This window comes from Aquila chrysaetos, chromosome 7, assembly GCF_900496995.4.
Source record: "Aquila chrysaetos chrysaetos chromosome 7, bAquChr1.4, whole genome shotgun sequence".
NCBI lineage: Eukaryota > Metazoa > Chordata > Aves > Accipitriformes > Accipitridae > Aquila > Aquila chrysaetos.
The window spans coordinates 16,778,830-16,802,875 of NC_044010.1; the positions used below are offsets into that span (position 1 = coordinate 16,778,830).

General features: G+C 46.1%; 2 protein-coding genes across 4 annotated transcripts in view; one reads left to right on the plus strand and one right to left on the minus strand.

The window, feature by feature from the left end:
* Positions 1 to 1,353: 1,353 nt before the first annotated feature.
* The window catches only part of GJA8 (gap junction protein alpha 8), a 62,708-nt gene continuing 40,015 nt past the window's right edge, over positions 1,354 to 24,046 (plus strand). The window contains exons 1-5 of the mRNA XM_041124712.1: positions 1,354 to 1,941; positions 8,862 to 8,986; positions 11,708 to 11,850; positions 14,812 to 15,007; positions 15,100 to 15,298. The gene's annotated coding sequence lies outside the window, so the exon portion shown is untranslated. The remainder of the gene's footprint in view (positions 1,942 to 8,861; positions 8,987 to 11,707; positions 11,851 to 14,811; positions 15,008 to 15,099; positions 15,299 to 24,046) is intronic.
* On the minus strand, positions 3,859 to 23,039 carry GJA5 (gap junction protein alpha 5). Of its 3 annotated transcripts, none has more exons than XM_030020546.2 (2): positions 22,757 to 23,039; positions 3,859 to 6,718 (listed from the first exon to the last, which is right to left on the minus strand). In XM_030020546.2, exon 2 carries the CDS (start codon positions 6,663 to 6,665, stop codon positions 5,556 to 5,558), a length of 1,110 nt encoding a protein of 369 aa, XP_029876406.1. In that variant the 5' UTR covers positions 6,666 to 6,718; positions 22,757 to 23,039; the 3' UTR covers positions 3,859 to 5,555. The 3 variants fall into 3 exon arrangements, with proteins under 3 accessions (XP_029876406.1, XP_029876405.1, XP_029876404.1); XM_030020545.2 differs by having other exon boundaries at positions 22,751 to 22,981; XM_030020544.2 differs by lacking the exon at positions 22,757 to 23,039 and adding an exon at positions 17,459 to 17,988.

A 24,046-nucleotide genomic window follows, 5' to 3' on the forward strand; every position in this document is an offset into this window, starting at 1 on the left:
CACGGTGCTCTTGCTACATTTGTGCTCGGGAAGTGTAGGGGCTTGCGAGGGGGTGACAAAACCCTCTGAGGGTTGAACAGCTGAGAAAGCAGGGTCTTCTGTGCCCCTTATCCACATACATCCTTCTGTGGGATTCCTGTGTGGGCATTGAGGATTCCCAGCCATGTCTTGGGTAACGCCTGGGGACCAGTGGAAGGGACCTAAAAATGCGTTTGAAGTAACCACCATTTCCACCAGCCAGTACATCACGCTCCTCTCGGATGTCTGTTATTACTGATCTAATACATGACTGTCTTTAAAACATCTTTTGGTGTGTATTTATTGCACGTACTCTTTGGTAGAGGTGTGTTGTTTGGTTTGTGATTGGCAGGATTGGTTATGCAATATTGTTTGTGCTTCCCGATGGCTGGAGGAACACAAAGCTGCCTCTGGGGTGGATATTGGCCCACATGAATTTAAAATTTAGTTTCCATGACTGACATTTGCTTTCTGAGAACTCTGTTGCCCGTCAAACTCAATTGCTCAAATGTCTGTGGGAAACCAGTGGTGGTATGTGAATATGGTCTCGGCAAATTAATTTTAAAAAATGTAAACCAATGTTCACTGGAGGAAAAATGAAACAGTTCTGCATTATTTGGCTAGAGTGAATGTTATAAGCTGATTTGATCTTCTTTCTTTTTCTGTCATCACGTTTTCATGACAATATTTTTTATATGTGTGTGTGTGTGTATATACATGGTATTGCAATTCCTGTGGTCCCCAGAAAGATCTTTAATAATCTACACCATATAAGCAATAAACACTTAAGGCAAAAGCAAAGCTATTAATTTTGCGCTTCAAAGTCACAGTTTTCCCCCCTAAAAATTGTATCTTAAGAAGCTGCCAATCCCCATCCTCATTCTCAGTCCATCTGCACCTCTGCTGCAGCTGGTAACCTAATCACCGAAATTTTGCGCTTTATTCACAGATGTGGGCAAAACCTGGCATCAGCCCTGTACAGGATCCCCTCCTGTAACCCCTGCTGGGAGGAGGTGCCAAAATCCCTTGGGGCAGTTGGAGCCTGCTGAGCCCAGGCTCATAAAGAACCTGGACATCCTTTTGGCCAGACGGGGTTGCTGCTGAGACCCTCCCAGGGGAGCCGCGACAGAGGGGGTCCCCTGGGGACAGCAGTTCCCCTCCTGCTGTGTTAGTCCCAGACCTCCCGGGAGGCGCCGGTGGGAGAGCTGCTTCTCCACAGCTCCTGCTGATGCTGGCGGTCAACAGTGATGCCATTGCTGCGGGTCGGGCTCTCTGCTACGCTACGCTGACATTCTGAATTATGAATTTCTGCATTCTTCGTACTTTGGCCATTTGCAGCCCAGTCAAGGATGTTCTCATTCCTATGGACACACAGTGCTTTTATTCTTTTGGGTTTGGATCTTCTAAATTCCTCGGCCTCAGTGATATCTTGTGGAAAAGTGTTTGAGGGGAGATTGTGTAGTCTGGCATCTTTTTACCTGTTCCCTTTTAACAGTCTGAAATGTTACCAGCTTTGAGTTTGCTTCAGTATTGCTTTGCTCACATATTCTGAAGGAGGAAACAACTTGCTTGACCCACGTGCTCTAGATCAGCCATTACTTTTAAGTATCTCTCTCTGAATTTCTCCCTCATTTGTCTCTTAGCCCGCTCAGCTGTCCCACTGTGCTGTTTGGGGAGAGGGACTTACACGCATGACCTTGTCTCGATTCATTACTTTGTTAGTTTTGGCATTCTATATATTTTTAAATATAGCTTTTCCTTTTATAGGATTAAATATTTCTGTTTTAAGAGCCTGTTGAAACACACGTTTCCCTGTTCTCCTGTCTTGGGCTCGGCAGCTGATCAGCACAGGGCTGTAGATCAAAACTGACTTCTGGCTCCTTCAGACACCAGTTAGAGGAGGCGATGCTGAAATGGCTTGAGGTGTGCTGAGCAAGGAGATGACTGGAGACGGTATTTCTGTTAAATGTTGGTTCCAGCTGTCACTGGAGAATTCACAGTTTGGAGGAGCTGGGCAGACCCCAGCAGGTAAGACGCTGGAGAAAACAGGGACAAGAGCAGAATGAAAAGCTCTCACATTTTCTTCCCACTCCACCCCCGCCCCCCTCCCTGAGCATTGTCTCTGTAACGCTGCCATTTAAAGATTGAGTGCCTATCCAAAGGCTGAATTTAATATATAATGTTGATTTAGGTCACAACTATAAGATTGTTCATCCATCCATCTGGTACAAAGCAATAAATACAAAATCTGTCTGAAATGGCAGGCCAGCCTCTCTGCTTGCTGGCTGAAGTAATGTGCTCCTACTGTGGTATGATAGCCTGGCCGGCCTTGACAGTGGATTCCAAGAATCACAAGTTTATGGTCTGTCAGCCAGTGCAAACATCTATCCATCAAATATTCCCCGCTTGTATTACCTAGAATACAGAACCAGGGAGGCATTAAGAAATGAGTGGCAGAGGGAGATTATCTGCTTTGATACATGTATTTTCTAGGCTGGGAGACGGAGAGCTGGGATGGTTGTACTCCTGTGGTCTCAAAGATCACCAAAACACCACCTGTGAACATGCTGGGATTGTAGAGGTCTGAAACGGCATAGAGGAGATCCTTATCCTCATTTTTTCGGCTATACCTTGCTCTCCAGCAGAGACTGTAGCTCAGAGGTTTTAAAGTTTGGGTTATTGCTTGTTATAAACCAAGAACAGTTTATTAAACAAGGCCTGGGTTAGTGCTTGAGTGGCCCTATGAAACAGTAATATCACTCAATAGCCAAGTTTTCCAAGGGGAGTGATCCTGACCTACTCATTGTGTATGTCTCCCAGCAAGGTGACGCCCTAGGGGATAGGCACGCTCGGGGCTGTGCACACGCCAGTTAAAAACCCCAGGCCTGCAGGACTCATCCTGCCTCCTTGCTGCATTGTGTGGCTGTGGGTGCTTGGGTGGCATCCTCCTTTCTGGGCTGAAAACCCCCAAACCAAGGCTCCTTTAATCTTAAAGGGTCCCTGCAGTTGCTAACAGAATTAAAGGTCTTTGTCCCAGTGTCCTCATCGAATTCTGGTTTCATTCTTCATGCCCCCTCTCAGGCTCTTTGCTGGGACCCAGTACTTTACTGGTCTTCAGCTTCCCAGCCTGCAGAGTCCCATGGGATGGGAGATAGTGTGGAGAAAGGAAGGAAGGGCACTTCCCTTGGGTGGACAGGGGGATCCAAGGTCAGAAGGAGGGAGCCTGTGAAAATCAGAAAGTGGGAGCAAGGGATGAAGTTCGGAAGAGAGGCATCAGCTGGGGGAAGAAAGGGTTTTCTTTGGGCTGAGCAACTACATCTTAAGAGAGTTGAGCACCCCCAGGAACTCTTTGCAGAGTTCGTTAGCAGTGGATTCTCAGTGTCTCTCAAGACCTTGCCTCTTAAAAAGCCTTTCAGGGCCCTGTTACTGCATGGACAAGCCATCAGATGCTCAGGGGACAGGTTTTGCTACCCTTTTCCTGCTGAGTTGGCCTCACTTCGCAGGTGGCTTCTCTGGGTGCAGAGGTGTGCTGGGGGATGCAAGGAGGGAGCGTTTCCATTGCAAGAGGATGGAAGCTCTGGTCTCTGGCCAGCTCTTCCCAGTCTTCCTTGGTAATGCAGAGGCAGGCAGGGGAGCTGGAGGGGGTTTCTGTTAGCCAGTCAATCAATCATTTCCCAATGTTTATTATTTATCCCCCTGGCCAAGCCCTCCCCTCATCCCTGCCACTCTGGGCGATGGGAATTTTTGTGATCTCTGAGCAGCAGAGGCTGGCAGGCAGCCTGGTCGATGCTAGCAGCTCTTTCTCAGCCACGTGAGAGGAGAAACATCAGCAAGGAGAGATGGAGTTAGAACTTTATTAGGAGAAACCTAGGCACAATTAACTATTAAGAAATACATGTATATAAAACACCTTACAAACAAAAATTGGTTTTCCCCCTCTGTGTGTGTGAATATGTATGTATATGTCCAGGGAACTGTACCAAAGCTACCTATGTATCAGGAGCAAGGATTCACAATCCCTTTCAGTGGCCCTAGGAGAGGGAATGGCTCAGTCCCCTCATCAGCTGGTCCCCGGCCATTCGCTCATGCAGTCCAATATTGGGAAGCTGTGGCCTGTGTCCAAAAAAGGCAGCGCAGGGTAAACAACGGGGAGCAGCTTAGCTCTGTTTAGCAAATCTCTTTAAAAGAGGGATGTCAGCCCTGCACTGAGAAAACATACCTAGAGTGGGAGCTGCCTACAGACCTCAGCCACCAGACTGCAGTGTTGGGCCCCAATGGCTTCTCTGAGAGGCTACAGTGGTGGAAAGAGCTGGTCCATGGGTGGTTTCTTATGCCGTATGTGCTAGGGATGGAGTGGAGATGAAGGTGACCTGATGGCAGAACAGGGACTTGCTGCAAGGAAAAATATCTTGGCTTGCACTGGCTGGCAGGCTTGAGAGAGCAGCCAAGAGCTGAATGTTGTGCAGGACCCGGAGAGGACTCTTGCTCCTTGCAAAAGATGCTGAAGTGTTTTGGTGGGTTAGTGAGAAGAAGACACAGGCCGTACCTCTTCTGCAGATACACAGAGGATGTTTTTCTCTCAAGTGGGCTGCTGGCAGCACCCTTTCAGCAGCATTCAGGTTGCTTGAAAAATGAGTTTTAAAAGGGAAAACCACTTTGTTTCCACATGATAATTCGTCTCTTTTACTAGTAAGATATCTGTTCTCACAGGAGAGTCTCTATTTCTGTTAATGGATGTCTTGCTTAGAATTGATGACATAAGTATCTTGGGAAAATTCCCTAGTCTTCATCAACTGGTCATCTAAGCGACATCCCTGGGGCCAGTCTTCTGCGCTGACTTAGGAATGAGGAACGGATTCCAATGTTGGACATGAGGCAGCTGTGCATGGGGAACCATGGACGTCCTTATTTGTGGGGAAGAGTTCTATACACAGTGTCAAAAAATTCAAGTAGGGTTTATTTTATAGGTAAACTGGTATAAAATATCTGGGCTCAGGTAGAGAAAGGGACAGTTAGAAAGAGCGAGAACAAAGCAGATGAGAAAGTCTTTCAGAAAGCCTGCTGGTGTGTTTCTGCTCCCTGCAGGTGAGAGAAGCTTCAGCTCAGTATAATTGCCAAGCTGATGTAGAGAACATTGAATAGACATCAAAGAAGATGCAAGGGGGTTGAGGTCCAGTCAGTCTGTTGAATACAGTGTCGCGGTGGATACCTGCTGGGCAGCCTCAGGAGTCTGCTGGCCTGTGCTCTACCAGGCTAAAGATGGTAAGTCTCCAATCCCTGTGGGTCCCATGATGAAAATATGACCGAGAGCTTCACATCTTGAGATTGGTGCTTCTCTTCCATGCGTGTCTCCCAGTGGCTGTCCCTGCCTTAAGCTGTGAGAGGTGCTGTCTGCAATATAACAATGACGTTCACTGAAAAGGAGCAAGAGGGTGTTAAAAGAGAGAGAGCTTAGTGGCAAGAGACTGGAGTCCGCTTTGCAGAAGTTTTACTAAGTGCTAAGACTGCTCCTTCTCCTCATCCCTCCTGGAGACAGGTCACACAGACAAATCATCTGACCTTGCCTTGCTGCTGGCACGGCTGGTCTTGCTGAACCGGCGTTTCTCATTGAAGTAGTTCTCGGGGAAGGCGGGTGCCGCACATTCGTTGGCCACCTCTGGACTCTCCACGTAGCTGGACTTAATGAAGGGCCCTTCACCAGCGGCATCCTCCTGGCCATGGACTCTCTCGGTGGCGAAGTTGGCGGTGTTCTGCTGGGAGGCCGTCTTGTTGCTGAAGGGGCTGATGAACTTCCCGTTGGGACTTGACAAGCACTGGTTAAAATCTGGTGGAGGTGTGTACATCTGGGCCCTTTCCACTTGCGGGGCAGACTCCAATCTGCCGGGGGCTGTGCTGGGGCTGGGTTTGTAAGACCGGGAGCACCTCTCTTTGGCTTTCTTCCAGCCCAAGTGGTACAACTCAGCCAGACTGAGGAATAGGGAGAGCACTGCCACAGCCAGCATGAAGACGATGAACACGTTCTTCTCTGTGGGACGGGAAACGTAGCAGTTGACAGGGTGGGGGCAAGGTGCCCGCTGGCAGATATACAGGGTCTCCAGGAAGATCCCGTACAAGATGTACTGTCCCACAATGAAGGCCACTTCCATGGCAGTGCGAATCAAAATGCTGTAGACGTAGGTGTTCAGCAGACTGCCCCTGAGTATGATTTTGCCTCCTGATTCATCCCAGCAAGACAGCTCAGCCTTCTCTGCCACGGGGCACTTCTGCTGGTAGTATGTGTCACCGTTGTTTTTCATCTCACGGGCTTCTATTTCTGCCTCCTTCATCTTCCTCTTCTCCTCCATGCGCACGGTGTGCATTGCGTGGCCCATGTATACTAGAGATGGGGTGGAGACAAAGATGATCTGGAGGACCCAAAACCGGACATGGGAGATGGGGAAAGCCTTGTCATAGCAGACATTCTCACAGCCAGGCTGCTGGGTGTCGCACATGAAGTCAGACTGCTCGTCCCCCCAGGAGGACTCAGCTGCTGTACCCAGCACCAGCATCCGGAAGATGAAGAGCACTGTCAGCCAGACTTTCCCCACCACTGTGGAGTGTTTGTGGACCTCCTCGAGGAACTCTCCCAGGAAACTCCAGTCCCCCATTTCTGCTCACCAGGAGGGGTGAGAAGTGTTGAAGGGAGAATTGGACACAGCCTCTGTGGGAGAAAATAGAAGAGAGTGGTTCTAAGGAGGGTTAGGAAATGCCCAACTGGGAATGCATGGAGTGAAATGATTTGGTTTGTGTGAAAGGAAGTGTTTTCTTTTGACCTGAAATGAATGAGGTCTGGTTTGCTGAAAACTTTGTTTCACATCCACTGAAAACAATGCTTTGGGTTTGTTTGGTTTTTTTTTTTTTATTCAGCTACTGAAACAGAAAGTGATCTATTTTGCATAACCCAACTACAACCTGTTAAACGGGCTGCCAAAACTTTGAGGGTGAGCCAGATTTATTCCTGGTTCAGAAAGTCCTTTCACTGCGGTCTGCATATTGCATCCTCTGTGGACTGTGTAGTTAAAGCAGCAGTTATCTGTCTGCAAACTGTGCTCTCGGGAATCCTTAATGGGCTGATCCCCTGGGAGATAAGACTGGAGTCTACAGCTTGGTCTGAGCAGTGCCTTGCACTGTCATATGTTGCCTTTGTGCAATACCTGCGCTGACACCTGGAACATGAAGTGCTCGCAGCTCTGGACTTTGTTTCTGAGCTCGATGCCATTACTGAAAGAAATGCAGAGAAAACCTTCCTGTTGCCCACCTGCCCCTTGCCCATAGGTTTTGCTTTGGTTTTGCAGTGTTGCCAGTTGCAAGTGTTTCATTTACAAGTTGCAAATGGTTTGGGGAGTGTTAAGACTTTTGGTGAGCTGTGCCAGTCCTGTAAACCTAATCTGCTGCCACCGTCATGCCTCTCTGAGAGGGAACTGCTGCAAAATCTACATGGTGGATCTCGCTCCCTCCTCTTTTTCTTAAGCTCTGAAACAAAATTCACAGTTCAAATGACACGGACAAAGAAAAAAGCCTCCTTTGAAATGCCTCCCAAGGACCAGCAGCTCCTGGGAAGTGCTATTTGGTAGGTGGTCTGATGAGAGGAAAGGTTTGGTGGGCTGATAGTAAGATTGCAGTGAAGATGTCGGAGAGCCTGCTTCTGACAGACTGTTTCTGGCCAAGTCACTTAACCTCATGGATAAAAAGAGAACGATGGGTTTAATCCATCTTTTGTGGGGCTCTGTGGGAGTGCTTGAGTAATCACTTCATCCAGTTATATTCACCATACTTACCTTCCCAGGGCACTGCAAAGCTCTCCCTTGTGCATGAATTAAGGGCTAGGTGCTATAAAGTGTGCAGTATTACCTTGGAGATAATATTCTCCCACAGTCGCTCTTTTTTAAAATATCCTTTTAATAAACAAATGAAGAACTTAATCATCATCATAATGAAATATTAAAAGCACTAGACAAGGTAAATCCCAAAGCCGTAGGGACCACATTGTTAACTCCCCTTCTTTATTGTCCCTTGTCTTGTCTTTAAGAGCCAATTATTTTTACTGTACAAAGAACGTCTGTGGAGAGTAGACACTGTTAAAAGCTGAAAATTTACTGCAGCAATATTGTGTAGGTTTCCTGTGAGCAAAAGCTGGAGAACAGAGAGATAGACTTGTTGGGGGAACAATATCCCCTCCTCTGGTTATGTGAGTGATCTAATTTAATGTAGCAGCGCACGATGATTTATGCTATCACTTGTTTATATGCGGTGTCCATCTGCAAGGATGGATGGGACAAAGACCGAAGGTTGAATCCTTAAACTCCTGGTGCTGCTGAGGGCTGCCGTGCAGAAAGGCGAGGATTGCCCGTGTGAGGAGACAGGGAGGTGACCACTTGCTGCCCCGCCGCCCGTCGGAAGCCATGTGAGGAGGGAGAAGGGGCATACTGGGAAGCAAAGGACGGGCTTTGGCTCTTTCCCGCTTTGGCAGGTATGCTGTAGTCGTGCTGATGTGGATCCTGGTAGCTGCTTGGCGTATGCAGAAACTTTCATCTGCTGCCAGCCCAGAACTGGAGGAGCAGTAACACAGAAAATCAGGTAGTCTTTGTGACTCCTCTTGTCTGCACTGGTAAAAACTGGTGAATGTGTGGGTCTGTCTTACCTTCTGAAATGGCTTTAGTGCAGTTACTGCACTCTGGAGAAATTAGCATATGGCTTCATTCTGTGAGCACCAGGGGATTAAATACAGGCAGATAAATCAGTGATGGGAAATATTTACAGACTGTTGCACTGAAATCAGGGGTTTTAATATTTTTTTTTCCCAGAGCGCAGACAAGGCAACCAGCTACCTACGGGTATATCCTGTGTCAATATACTGTTGCACAACTGTACAAGTGAGATATTCCTTCCAAGACAGCACGAACAATGGTGGGTGTCCTCATTTTTCCAGGTGAGTTTATGTTGTTTGCAGGTGCCCCTATTGGTCCTGCTGTTGTTAACTGACAGATGCCTTTTCTTAATTCACCTTGCTTGTTAGGGTAAAAATGAACACAGTTCCCCCTGGCTGTGCCAAAGGCTGAGTTTTCCTTCCTGCCATGGGCATGTGCAATCACAAACTGAGCACCTCTTCCCATCAGTTCTACCATATGCAGGTAGTTTGGGGTTTTACTATGGCTTGTTTTCCCTAGGGAAGACTACTAAACCCAGGCACTCGCAAATTGTAAAAATCGGTGTGTACAGAACACAAAGTAAAGCAAATGTAAGTACAAGAGGAGTCCAGAAACAAAAAATGCTAATGGATGTGAGAATAACAGTAATTCACCTGCCTCACACATGCACAAAATTTTCCAAGAGGATGTAAACCAGAAGGATCCAAGGCTGGCAGCCATGAGGCTTAGACTAGATAATAGGGCCATTTTCTCTGCCCTTCCCTGCTGGCTGCTGCCCTGCACAGGCTGTTTAAAGGAGGGACTGCCTCAAGATGCCTCCTGATCATCTTGCTACAGCCCTCACCTTGCTACAGGTGAGGTGGCTACTGCAAGGGAGTAGGTGGCCACAGGATAACGGGTTTTGGAAACCAAGAGGAATTTCTCTTCTACAGCAGTGTTTTTGGCTCAGATGCTTTTTAGTTATTAGTGAGTTATTGCAATGCCACACCACCGGCCTTCTAGAACAACAGAAGAGAGCATCTAGCTCTCTGCTGCGAGCAAGCAAAGAAGGATTGTTGTCACCCCCTGACAGCTTTTTCTGGCTAGGCAGCACTGCCTCTGACCTAGCCTTTCTCCTCAGGGCTTTACTATTTTTGGGATTTTTCCATATATTTCCCTTTCCTCATTCCCAGACTACTGTTGTCCTCGCATGCTTTGAGCTCTCAGTGTGTGAGCATCTGTGGCCTTTTATATTCCTAGTTTGGACTCAGTCGGACAAATCTTGTCTCACTCTGGTGTGACTCAGCAAAAGACACCTCTGGGTATCTTTGCAGGGCCTCAGCACCTGATAGAAGACTGTCTTGACAGCAGAGTCATGCATCTTCGTGCAGAGTCGTAGGCTGTGCCACTGCCCAGCAGTGCTTTTGGCCGACAGCTTTCTGCTGGATCAACAAAGGAGCTGTGCACAGTCATGGGATCTTGGCACCGGGAAACGTGTATGTGACAAAGAGCAGCGCAGCCTGGCACAAACCCAGCGACATGGCCGTCCCGGCTTAATCATCACCTGAAACGCTACTAAAGCTGGGGAAAACCGAATATCACACCGCAGGCCAGGCGTGGAGTCCACTCAGCTCCGGGCTGCCTTGTGACTGCCAAATTCCATGATAAAAATACCCCAGCGGGGATGGCACCTGCTGGTATGCCCGGCTGGCTCGCCAGTCATGGGCTGCTCTCCGCCATTCCTTTTTTGCACTACCTTCTTCTGTGGGAGGGGAAGCGTCCATTGCTCTCGGAGCAGTTTTGCCCATCCGCTTGGTGATGCTGCATGGTCTGAAGGACAAGAAAACGTTTCACATCACGGCTTCTTGCTCCAGCTGGCGCACTCCTTCTGGTTGGACTAGCCAGGGCTTTGAGGAACAGCTAGGAAATTCACACCAGAGAGCCAGAAGGGCTGTTCCTGTGCAGTCATCATCTTTATATGAGTTTATTTCCCTGGGGGTTGTTAGGAAGAAAGTTTTCCCCTCTTTAGAAGACAGGCGAGACTATCAGCAGTGATATAAATAGCTGAGCTTGACACTTCACACTAACTTTTCCCACAAGGAAAGTGACAGGAGGTCGCCATCTCTGCAGGGTGTTTCTAAAATAAAGTGGAGCACCTGATTATAACACTGTTTCTGCTCTCCCTTGCTGGGCTCACCTCTTCCCCTTGGCAGGTCCCGGGGTGCACAGAGAGGCTCTCCGAGGAAAGCTCCTCCAAAGCACGGTTCCCAGGGAGGAGGAAAGTAACAAAGTCAAAGCCCTTGTATTTTTGCCCAATCTGCATGTGATTTGCTCAGTTGGATACAAGTGTATGTATATGACAGTTAATCAGATGTCCCAACGAACCGGAAGGCTGGGGCCCAAGATGTTTTGAAGAGGCTTACACACCAGACATGGGGCTGTGTGTGGAGGCCATGCAAAAAGTCCATCTCTTCTGAACTACCGAATAGGGAGGCAGATGTCTCTTCTAGGTACTGGGGACATGAGATGTGACAGCCCTGTGCAGTGGCCAGCTGTGGCATGGTCAGTGCCTAGGAATTGCTCGTGGCCTTCCTTCCTCCAGCTGTGTCACCTCACAGCAGGTCCAGGCCAGCATGTGGCACAACAGATAGCTGCCATGGGGGGTATGGGGGCAGAGACCTTTTCCCCTGTGTTGACAATTGTCAGACTGCAGCCAGACCTGAGTGGTCCCCGCACTGCAAAACTGGCTGCTCACACTGTAGACGCTTGGGAAGGACACTTTCAGCTCTGTGCTGGAGGTCAGTTAACGCTGCTATGCTCTACAGCTATACCTTCACTTAAGGATCTCCAGCCCCCCATTAACAGTAGTCCAGCCTCACAGCATCCCACGCAGTGCAGATGGTGACCACTGGGGTACAGAAAGGGCAGACTGCTTGTTCAAGGTCACTGTGGCAGAGGCAGTCCAGGGACAGAGCTCAGGGGCTGTGACTTGCAAACTTGTGTCCTTTTTTCTGTCCTCTTAGACTTGGTGATAGTGATACAATGCTGCTTCTACAGCACGAGAACATCTGGTTCTACAGACTGCAGCCCTTCTCTCCTGTGCCCTGGGACAATACTGTTGTGGTCACCTGAAAGAAATTCCCCTCGTGCTACCCTTCGACAGCAGGTACACCTGGCAGAACCAGAGGTGTGGGTTTGGGGGTTTTTTTTTGGTGCTTTTCTAGGAGGTCAACATCTTGTTATTGCTGGCAGAGCCCGCAGCTGCGGTCAGTGCCCAAAAGGAAGAACCAGCCTTTTCAGTGTACATATACAGTGCTCCTTTGTTGCCAGGACCTGGTCAGGAAGCATTTTGGGGTCACATGGCTTACAACGTTAAAAGATGAATAAAGTTAGAAATGCACTGTACAGCGTGGGTGTGATGCTTTGAATTCCAGAGGCTTTTCAGAGCTTTGCGACATAGATCAATGCTAAAGCCCACCTCAGCATGTATCTTTTTGTTCACTGTTTAATGACATTGGCTCCTTCATACGTGTATACAATAGACAAGCAGTGACTCATTAGGCATTGTTTTCCAGGCATTATCCCTCTGGCTTCATATGTGCATGCATGTGCTTATGGTAAGTTTCTGCCTGAAATAGGCCAGTTCTTTAGCCAAATTTGTAACTCTTATCTGTGCATGGATCAGGACTAAATACTTTTGTACTTTTGTACTTCTTTACGCTTTATTAAAAAAAAGCCTGATGTGTTTGCATAGGTTCCTTTCTAGTTGCTTGGGTTCAAAGTCCTGTGCTGAATCAGTATCAGGGAGAGTGACTTTGACTCCAGTGCTAAAGTCTCATGGAAGAGGCAGGGCTCCATGTTAACAGCTCCTGTCCTAGAAGACAGACTTCAAATGTTTCTCATGTCTCTGCTCCTCCTGAGTTCACTGCAATTTCTGGAAGGGCCATGCTGGTATCCAGACCACTGGCCCTGCTTGCAGTTGCAGACAGCTTGTTATTCCTTCGTGAAGTATGCTTTCCCCCTCCTCTCCAAATGTGGAAAATCTCAGAGTTCACAAAAAAGAAAGTGGGTGAGAAGATAAGGGAGTTGAATGACCCGTCACCTCCTGAACACACACCCACCCTGACGCACACAGACACCCAGACAGAGGGAAATCACTCAACACCTCCATGTGTGTACATCAGGAATGTGTTACACACACGGAAGACAGTACTATGTAGAATATTTTCATCTGAAGTAATGGTGGAAGCTGCAGACTCCCAGTTAGCTGAATTTTTATTATTTGTCTATCCAGCCCATCTAATGCTATTTTTTCTCCTCCTTGGCCATGGTCAAATTGTACTTTCATATATCCAGACATTAGGGCCAAGCTCTGCCTGATGTAGATGCAGGAGACCAAGAACAGAAAAGACCTTGAACTCAGATGAGTCAAGCTGAGCAATGAATTTGTCCCACTGTGTTTGAAAAGCCTGCATCAAATAGTTAGGTGATAGTGGTATCCAGGCTTACATTTTGCATGGAGGGAGCACCCTCTAATTCTCTTGGGATTATCTCTGTGCCTTAGAGAAACATGGTTGCTTAGAGAGCCCAACAAAACTGGATTTGGGATAAGCTAAATGAAGGGTCACATGTGCTTTTTGCTAGAAAAAAACACCAGTTTTCTCTCTGATGTAAATGCTGCAAAGAGGCTAATGGATATTACTCAGCTTACTCCTTAACTAACAGGATGAAGACCATCCAGTTCAGGATTACAGAGCTTGATGCTCTTTACAATTTCTTTATCTTTCCAGGGAGAAGCTGACTTACACGAATTTGCAGCTGATGCTAAACTGGGGAGTACTGTATACAGGAGAGAGGACAGCCAAACAGGGCAGAGGGAACTCCGGAAAACAGAAACATGCTAGGAAATTTGGGGACTGCTGTAGTAAAGCAGTTCCTGAGCTCTGCTGAGAGAAACTGACCTTAAGCACTGCTTAGCCAGTGGAGGAGGCTGGTATAAGGAGATGTGGAGGTGATGGCAGGCGTTACGTTGGGCCCAATATAGCAGCAAAAAAACCTGTCCATGTGATTTTAGGCTGGTTCATAGACTGCATGAGATGCAACTTGTTATAGTGTTAAAATAAAACAGACTGGAGAGGTACTGGGAGAAGGAGAGGGCTCTCATTCAGACTTTTCCCATCCTTTCTTCCCTCCTCTCCCCCCAGTGTCTCCCTGCCTATCACTTTCCCGTTGCTCTCACACAGTCAAGCTTACCCCTGCCCCGAGCCTTGCTTCAGCTTTTTGGCAGTTTTGACCACTTAACTCTCTACAGCACCCAGACTGCTAATGCTTTCAGCTTTAGAAAGGGGAAATTTTCAGTAACTGTCTACTTCCCACTTAGTACTACCTTGTCAAATCTCATTTCTTCTTTCTTTCAAAAAATCCATAGGATTCTCTTCATGCTCCAGCCTCATTGCTGTATCCTTGCCTCAAGTATTTAACTTCTCATTCATGGCGAAGTCTGGCGATAACTTGTGAGTGGATTATTTTATACACCCAGTGTATGTACATATATATGCACATTCCTCCCCTCCACCCCCCCTGCCCTTGAAAACAACCAATATTAAATTTGCAAAACCCAGCAGTAGGGAGTTAGGAAATGCTAGAATTACTGTTCTCAGTCATCTTAATTCAATCTCTTTGTGCCTGTGCCTCATAGCTATGAGTCTTTAACCACATCCTCACATTGTCACCTCATTCTTTGCACAGGATGCCTGCCTTATTCTGTGCCAGCCTGGCTGGGGCTTTCTTGAACAGCAGCTATTCAACGTTTTGTTTTCTCCTCATTGTTCAGTGGGTGGCCTGTGCCTCATTTACAGTACATTATTCAAGTCCAGTTCTAAAGACAGAATTATTAGTTTCCTCATGGGTTTTCCTATGGCTTTCATCACAACGGTATCTGATTGCTTCACAATTACTAATTTACTTATTTTCATTACCACCTGGAGGTGAGGAGATGGTATTAGATCAACTCTGCAGCTGAGGAACTAAGGCAGTAAGACATTAAGGTAAAAAGTGTTCATTAATTTTGGAAGCTGTTTGGAGATGTTGCTAATCTGTTTGTTTTTTTTTTTTTTTTTTTTTTCAGTGTACTTAGCACTATATAAAGTATGTTCAAAGCAGAGCTCTGTCTGGTTAATGCTGGAGTGGGAGAGTTTATCACTTCCACCAGTTGGACCACATCTAAAAGTCAGACATCCAGAAGATGAGAGACACCATGGAGGGGCCATTTGTGAAGAAATGTGGCTTAAGTAATTTGCCCCTTCATGACAGAGGAAAGTGGAGTAAGAAGCAATAATTAACCTCAGTCCTCTTGGATAGCTTTATCTGACTTTAAATTGGAGACACTTTTTCTATTCCCTTCCTTCTTTACCAGACATCCAAGGGCAGCTGAAGACCCTGGAGCTCTGCAGCAGTCACCCTCACCGGACTGCTTCACTTCCCGAGTGACCCTGTGCCCTGGCCAAGGCATCTGTCAGCTTTTCTGCTTCTAAGGGAGAGGAGTTTGTATGGAAATTCTCAACCATTCTCAAGGCGTGTCCAAAATGACAAAGATAATGAAGAAAGACAGAAATGTAAGTGTAAACCCCTTAGTTCTTACATTAAAAACCACTGACCCTTCTTTAAAGATACACTAGAGAGATTTAGAAGCATGCATCTCTATATTCATTACATGCTGTATGGCATGAATATTTCTTTGTTTCAGGAAAGAGCTGGCATGCTAGAGTATTGTTCATAGAGATCTCTCTGTTGCTTATCAACAGCAATAAAAATCATTTTTTCCCCTCTTTATGAATTCTTAGCCCAAAGGTTGAAGTTTCTCTGGTGGCTCCTGGGAACTATTTCTAATTTTAAGCCTCTGTCCTCGTGCCTCATACAACAGCACCCAAGGTGTAGAGCAGTCCCTGAAATGTGCTCCCTAATGACAATGTATAGTGCTGAATTACTCATTCCTTCTTGTCTATTTTCAATGCTGCGAGATAAGTTAGAAAACAAGGGCAAACGTGCAGAATGTGTGAAATCTGTCTGAAGGTCAAAAAGAGAAGAGAGGCTAGGGTATGAAGTTCTGTATTTTCTGGCAAGATTTAAATTTTTCATGCGGAAGTCCGAAATACTAAAATATTGTGATAATATATACCATTGAGTGGAAAAAATCAACAACCCTGAATAGTTTTAGTAGCAGGAATACTTAACATAGTTCCCAAGTGACTGGAGCCTGATGAGTATTTTAAACCCTGAAGCCTCAGGAATTCTCCTAAACTACCGTTCTGCTCCCAAGGAAAGGGGGAAGAAAGTTAGAAATCTTCTGCACTCTTCTCAGAGTAGATTTTAAAAAGACCAGCAAATGCAGAATTGTTTGGCTTCTGGTGCAAATACTGAATACTAAGAGGCTTCTGAATAACAGTTTAACCTGCTCCTAGCTGCACACACATATGCATACATATATTACATGCATTAAGTTCTTTAGCCTTAAAGAGAGGAGCACATAGGCAGCAGTAGGGAAAAACTTACACATACTGCTTCTCTGAGGTATTTTGACAGGTTTATTAGCACGGAGGAAGAGTTCAACAATTAAGGCTCATTCAGCTTGTGACTTTTTTAGCTGAAGTTTGTCCAGAAATGCTACTTACACGATTCTCTGATGGTTTTTACAGTACTTCAGGGACAGAAGCACTGCCTTAGTTTACCTGAGCTGTTAAAATCAGAGTGCCACAAAGCTCATTAGACATGAGAAATGGCCAGTAAAATGACCCTTTAGGAAATCAAAGGAGTCACCACAGATCAGAGGTGGCAAATAGCAGCAACCTTTACAGTCATTGTCATTGCTTCTTTCCAGGTGGATGTATAGGGGTACTGTGTTTTCAAGCTGGACTACTGTTTGAAATATGTGTTGGCAATGCTAGAAGTATTAAATAATGGAAATGTAATTGAATAATTATTCCAAGTACAAAAAGGGGAAAAAAGTTAGGAAGGCAAATAAAAAGAAGCAGCAGCTGCTAGTGGGAGAGGGCGTTTGTCCCTCTAGGTCTGTGTGCCTCTCTGCTGAGGCTGCCCTGGGCAGTGTTGGGATGGAGAAGAAAGGCATTCCCCCTGCAGCGTGCACAGTACGGGTGACTGGGAGATACGAGCAAGGCGCTTCTCTACATTTGAGTTACATTCCCAGGCTCCATGTCACAGACCAGCCAGGATGCAATACTCTCAAGGAAAAGAAACTGCAATATTTTGAAACCATCCTGTGCACTTCGGAATATAGGTGGTTCATGCAAACACTTGATAAAGTGTTTATACCCTGAGAGCCTCTCATAGGTAAGAGTTCCCTTCACCACCCTCCCCTGAGCAGCCTGACAGCATGCTGAAATGGGATCTGACAGAAACTGCAATTTGCACATTATACTGTCTGAGGATACTTGGGGGTCTTATCCTGCTTTCCTGTACATTGAAATCTATCGGTATCCATGTTCATTGCAGGGAGGCTTCCTCGTCATTTCTGTAGCTGCCTGTGGCAAAAAGAGTTTAATTTTTAAAATGTCCCAAGCCCATCTTGATACTAGTGGGAATGTTTTGGAGAGAAATTGAAAGAAAAAGTAAATTTCTTAAGTTATTTTTGGCCATCCTTCTTTTCCTGCCTCACCAAGTCCTTCTCTCCCCTTATGCTCTTTTCCCCTTGAGTGTGACAGCTTGAGCTGCCATCAATGCTTCTGCAGTTCTGTTATTTCCCCCTCATGGTTACTTACCTTATTTTGAGTATTTTGTCTTCTGTCTCCTTTCCTTGCTTTAGCACTTTTCCTTTCTGCAGTTGAGTTGGACTCCTTGTTCTTCTCAGTTACTTGGTTTTATTCCTTTAATATGGTTCTCTCTCTCTTCTTCTCTTTTTCTCCACCCCCTTTCTGTGTCACTTTGTCTTCCCCACTGCCTCTCTGCCTTTCCCCCTCTTCTTTCTTCACCTACTTTTCTTGTCTCTCCCACCCCCTCCAGCTTAATCTTTCTATTTTCAAACCTAGTTTCCTGTTGTTTTTCCTTTAAAGACCATGGATCTCATTCCTCCTTCTCCATTCTCAGCCTCTCCCCATGCCACCCTCCCCATGCCGACAGGATGCACTCGCTGCCGGCTTCGTGCTGTCCCTTCCAGTTGCCGCTACTGCTGTTCCTTGCACCTCCTCCCCCAGATAACATGCCACAGTCTAAGCCTTCCTTAAACGAAAAGAGGCAGGGTTGCCCCACAGTTACACCAGCCAGATCCTGGGAAGCTTTTTCCATGCAAGATATCGATGAAAGACATTTTTCTGACTTGTTCAAGCTTAATCTGGCAAAGCAGAGTTCATGTGGAGCAGGGTCTTCCACCTTTTCAAATAACATAGGACTTGTTCTGCTGGCTTGGACCACAGGCCCAGCACAGCTGCAGCCTTGGCCCAAAGGGCACTTGATGCTTCCCAGGAGGGTTTTACAGGCTCCTTTACTGATAAATAGAGAATAACCTGCCTGCCAGGGAAGGTGTTTTTTGAGACACCCCCCCACCACCACCACCACCTCCCTGCACACACAGAGTCTGGCATGTGAGCATTTGGGCCTTTCTAAAAAATGCTTTTGGCACATCAAGTGTCTGGAGGTCTTGTAGTTCATGTGTGTGTCAAGTCGAGCCTCTGATTCCTGCACATCAGGCCCCAGAGAGGAGGGTCAATCAGAGATGCCTTTTGGCTTTGATAAAGGCTGGTCTCAAAGACCCAGTGTCAGGAGAGTGAGATTTGCACGGAAGACTCTGCTACCCTGAGAACTGGCTTGCTGTGCACAAGCTTTGGCGGGTGTCCCTCCAGCAATCCTTCCTGGGCTAGATATCTCCCATCCAGAACATAATTACCCAGTGGTCCCTATGCAGCAGCTAGTGTAGATCATGAACCAAAAGCAGTCCAGAGACTGAAACACAGGGCTGGCAACTCTTCTAGTCATTGTTCTCCCACTAATTTAGTATCCCCTTTAGTCACAAGATTGAAAGCCAGCCTACACGGGGACAGTGCTGTGCAGAGGCTACCTCTGGAGGCATGTCCTATGTGGACACACTCACTCTGAAATTAAAAGTGCAACTCCTTTTCAAGAGGGCTGAATCCTCACTGATGGTTAGTGCAGGACATACAGTACACAGTAAATTCCCATAGCAGCTCAGTAAACTCCTGGTATGGACAAATCCATAGTCATTTGCCACTTCATTTCTAACTTCATTGAAAGGCTTTCTGTGACTTCAAATTAAACAGGAATGTTTCTGGAGTTGTTTCTCCCTCTCCTCCCTGGCAGTTGTATAGCTCTGATCGAATTTCATGGGAAGGAGAATATCACTGTGTGCTTTCGTTTTTCTGGAGTAATTTCCATAGAGCATTATTATGTAAAGTCCTGTTGATTTTATGCCAGTGAAATTGTCAAGGACTTCATTATAGAAGTGTCCAAAAAAAGGTGTTAATAATACAGATCCAGCTCACAGATGGCTTTGGGATAGGCTAGCTAAGACTTGTCAAGTTTTTCTCACGTGCTATAGAGAGGCAGGTCCTGCAAGTGAGCTGTCTGAAATGTAATCCCCTCCCTGCGTGGGTGACACTTTGCTGTACACTCAGGGTGATCAGGTCTGATTCTCCCTGCTCACTCCTTTGTGTTTCCTACCCCGGTATTGTTCCTGAGTGGCATACTCATTCTCCCACAGAGTTAATCTCAGAATCCAGCAGATACAGTCTAGTTCTGTTGAATGAATGAGGGAGGGGAGAAGGTTTCTGTCCAATATATGCATCATGCATGTGAGGTAACTGTTATGAGCTCTTTTTGGTGGTGGTGGTAACTATTTGGATTTTGATGCACAGAAAGGAAATGGGTGAAGGCAGACAGGGAGGCAAAAGACAGAAAGGTGGGTAGAGGTGTTGTATGGATACCTCAGCCAGCACCTCAATGTGTTGTCCCTTCTCTACTGCACCCTCTTCAAGGGAAAACAGAGGTGTCATGGCAGTTTCTTCAGCTCCACAGCTAGAGAAATAGCTGTTTTGCCTGCTGGTAAGCTGGGAAGAAGGATTTTTCCTCCCCTCCCCAAGAGACTGCTATGCAAAACTTGTAGACTTGAGTGAGGAGAGCAAGTGGAAGAGAATGCTCCCCCAGACAGTGGGAATGAGGAGAACAGCTGACAGCTTGCCATGTGCAGCATGCAGATCTCAGCAGTTTATGACGCTGTGGAACAGATTTTGAAGGAAAGGAGAAATAAAGCCAGGAGGTAAGGGAAAAATAGGGCAACACGTACCATCTTTTGATCAAAGGTAAATACCTTTCTTGGGGTAAGATTCCCGACCCTCTAGGTAAAAGAAACATGGCAGACCTTAACTACCTGGACTGCAGTAAGGCATATGATATGTTGTCCCAGGAGAAGCAGATTAGTGGAGAAGATTCAGCTGAAGAAGACAGGGATTATTAGAGAAATCCTCAAGTGGGTAAGAGACTGACAGAATTGAGACAACAGTTCCCTAATAGGTTGAAGGGAAGTTATCTGTGAGGCTGCTCAAAGATTGCTCTTAGAACTGATCTTTTTTAATATTTGTGTTAATTACCTTGGCACTGAAAGTAGAAATGCTAATGAAATCTGCTGATGAACAAAGCTGGGAGGTATTGTCAGGACAGAGGTGGATTCCAGCACTAGGAGACCTGGAGGCTTTTTGCGACTGGAGTGATCAAGGTGAGGTTAAATGAGAGAGTGCAAAGTCACATGCTGGGAACTTGTTGCTCAGAGAGTAACTGGAATCTCTTTTAGCAACTGAGAGTTCCTAGTTGGCAGGACTGAGATGGGGAAAGTCCTGGGTGAAGGTCACCAAAGGAGGAGGAACCAGCAATGCTATGTGGGGGTGAAAAAGGCAAGTGAGCTTTCAGGACGTAGCCATATTTCCAGTTGCAGCGAGTGAGATTAATGCCGTCCAAGAGGACGCGAGACCCCTCCAGAATAATGTGTGCAGTGCTGCTCACCCACGTTCAAGAAAGATATTCAGCCTGGAACAGGTGCAAAGAAAGGCAACGGGGTGATCAGAGGGACAGAGGGTGTCTCTTGGCCAAGAGTATGTTTATTTATCAGTCACAGAAGTGACTGCAAGGAGATGTTTGAGCTGATTTGAAAATAGATGCGGTACCAGTCTGAGTTTTCTGCATTAATTATTTTGCACTGAACTTCATGCTAGTGCAGCTACCCAAAGTAATTAAAACATGGTGTGATGTGCCTGCAGGGTGAATACTATAAGGGAGCTTAGTTACTTAGTCTGGCAGAACAAAGGTTAAGAGAGGAAAAATTTGCTGCCTATAAATACTTCTAGGAATTGGGGGTTGGGAAAGTAAGTGCTCGGGAGAGAGGAGAGCTACATAAGCTAAAGGACAATGTGGCACAAGAATAAATAGATATAAATTGGCTGTGAATGAATTTAGGTTGGAAATCAGAAGGTTTCTAAGCAACAGAGCAGGGAAGGAGGTGCTGGAACAGCATTCTAGTAGCACAAGTGAGGGCGGAAGCCTAATGAGATTTAGGACAGAGCTTAGTAAGTTTAGAAAAGGCCATTTGTTTTGTACTTGCCTGTTATTCAAAGGGATTGAACCTGATAAGCTAAGAGGTCCCTTTTTCATTCTATTTCCTGTACTTGCCTTATTGCCTTATCAGAGCTGCTCCCTTTCACACAGAAGCCAGGTAAATCCTGAATAGAGTTTGTGTGATGAGTTTTTCGGCATTGATCCCATGGATATTTAATGGAGGATTCATTCTGTGTCAGGGATTTAAACAAACAAAAAGAGCAAGCTAACACAATGCGTAGAGAAGGTCTGCAAATATGCAGTAATATAGATGAGAGCTCACATATGAAAGAGCTTCTTCACATAAAACAGATGTTCTTGGAGCATCTGGCTTTGCTGGAAGGCTGTTTCAAATGCGGGTAGATGCTCTCCTGAGATTTGAGAACTTCAAGAGACTGTCTGAAGGGAAAATGTCTTGTACTTTCCTGCCATTACCGAGGACTTTGTGCTTGGGGAGGATATCAGATTTGTTGCATTGGGAAATTTCAGAAAAAAACACCACCCAACAACAGTTGAGATAGAAACTTCTCATATGTATTTCATCTCTGATGCCTGGCCACATCACTGCACTTATTCTGATTTGTCATATTGTCCCATGCTGGACAGGCACCTCTAGTACCTTCTCTAAAGCACCAATGGATGGTACCTTCCTGGTGAAACATTTTATCTAAAATCCCCATGCGTGGATATGATTGAAAGAGAATGAGGGAGGGGGAAGTTCTCTGTTACACATTAGACCTCTGGAGACAGCTTGAAGGCATCCTCCAGCAGGAGGCAAATTCCCAAGGACAGGCTGGGACCAAGGGAACAGGATTAGCATGTGACAGTGGGCCCCTGAATGAGGGGGAACAGTTTTATAGTCACAGTTTCTTATTTAGTAAAAAATCCCAAATTATTCCATTATAGATGGATGTATTCCCCTTCCCAGCCCAGAGTACCAAACGAGCACAGAGTGAGAAAAGAGGAACCAAGAAACAGCAAAGCGTGAAATGTCACTGTGTGTCAGTCTCATTTGCCAGTAAAGTTTTCAGCAAGAAAAACTGGAAGAGGTTTTCATCTCACTGAGGAGAAATGACCATCTATCCCAAAGTAAATGCTTAGCTGTCAGCTATATTTTACTGGAAATAAAGCACAGCACTCTCACAGCTACTGCTTCCACTTTTCAACTCTGCAGCATCTCTGAGTAGTTGAGAAGTGCTTTGCAAATGATAATGTAATTACAGCTCCTATAAACACTCTCCTTGCTTTACAGGTGGAGGAACCAAACCACAGGGGCCATAAAGGATTTGTCCAAAGGATCAGCAAGTCATTTTCAAGCAAAGAGTCCTCACCTGCTTAGCCACCAGACATTCATCTTGTCCTGTAAACTTCCAGCTAGATGAATTGCTGCCTTACAAAAATATGTGTGTATACATATGTATATGTTTCCCAAAGTGAGAAGAAAAGAAAGAACAGACCTTTACCTCTTTTTGCTGAGACTGCACAGGTAGAGGGAGGAGCAGGTGAAGTTGACTGAAGGGTGAACTTTAGCACAGCCCCTTGGTCTTGCTGGAGCCCACCTCTCTGTCAGTGTTCGGCTCCCAGAAGAGATCCGTGTCTGAGGGAGAACACTCTGGATAGGGTAAGCAAACCCCAGTCAGCTCCCAGGAGCTCAGCCTCCTGCTATGGTCTGACACTGGCTCACCGGCTGGAGGTTCCCTCAAGCCTGGAGGACCGATGCTGGGGGAGACTAGCTCCCGAGCTGTTCCTGACATGCACTGGCAGCTGTCTGCCTGGTATTCTTTTAAAGAGTCTTCATGGATCAGGATAAAAATGTGATCTTACGCAGGCAGCATTGTAAGCACAACTTGGCTCAAGTTCAGCTCTTCCTCTGGCTCCCAGCTACTCTATTTTTATTGAAGGAATTTGAGGCTATCAGAAAGGAAGTCAAATTGTTTTAGGAAAACAATAGAAAAGCAACTTGAAGTTTATTAGCTTCCTGCCCAGGGCCTGGGACCAACTTGTCAAACTTATTAGAGCAATGGCAGAGCTATTTATTTAAAAGGGCTAGCGACAAGACTCAAAATTTCGTTCCTGTTTAGGCCTCAGTGGAAACAAAGGAAAGCCATAAAATAATATCTGAAGGGAGCAGATGGCTAAATGGTAAATGGTGCAAGTAAGGTTGGCCTGTGAGCCATTTGTGGTCACTAGTGCAATGGCTTTCATGGGATTTTGTTACTGAATGAAAGCCAGGGCTTGCATTCATAGGCTAGCCCCATCAGCCCAAATTCCTTATAGTGGCTGGAATTTTCAAATGGAAGCCTCACACCTAAGATTACAAATTTGGCAGGAAAAGGTCTTCATTTAGAGCTACTGAAAGGAGCAAAACAATATGGTAGGTCTGCAGAAGAGCCAGGAATAGAGCCCAGGTGTCCCTGATCCCGTTGGACTGCTGGAGCCCCCTGACTGTAAAAAATATTTATATCCTTTAGAAGCAGCTGCAGTCTGCTTCCCCATTCAGCTACCCCAAAGTAGCAGTGCCGTTAAGTCACTGAAAACATGCTGGCATGTGGCTGGTGAGAAGAATGGACAGCCAAGCTATTAGACTCACAAGCAGAAAGTGTCTGTGCTGCCTGAGCCTTTCTAAGGAGTTTCATCATTTGCAAAGAAACAAGAAGAGAATAAAACAAGTAACTGAGAAGCATTTAAAACTCTGCTTAATGCAAAGCCACATCCCTTTTTCAGAGGGCTCTCTGCTAACTGTTTAACCTGCT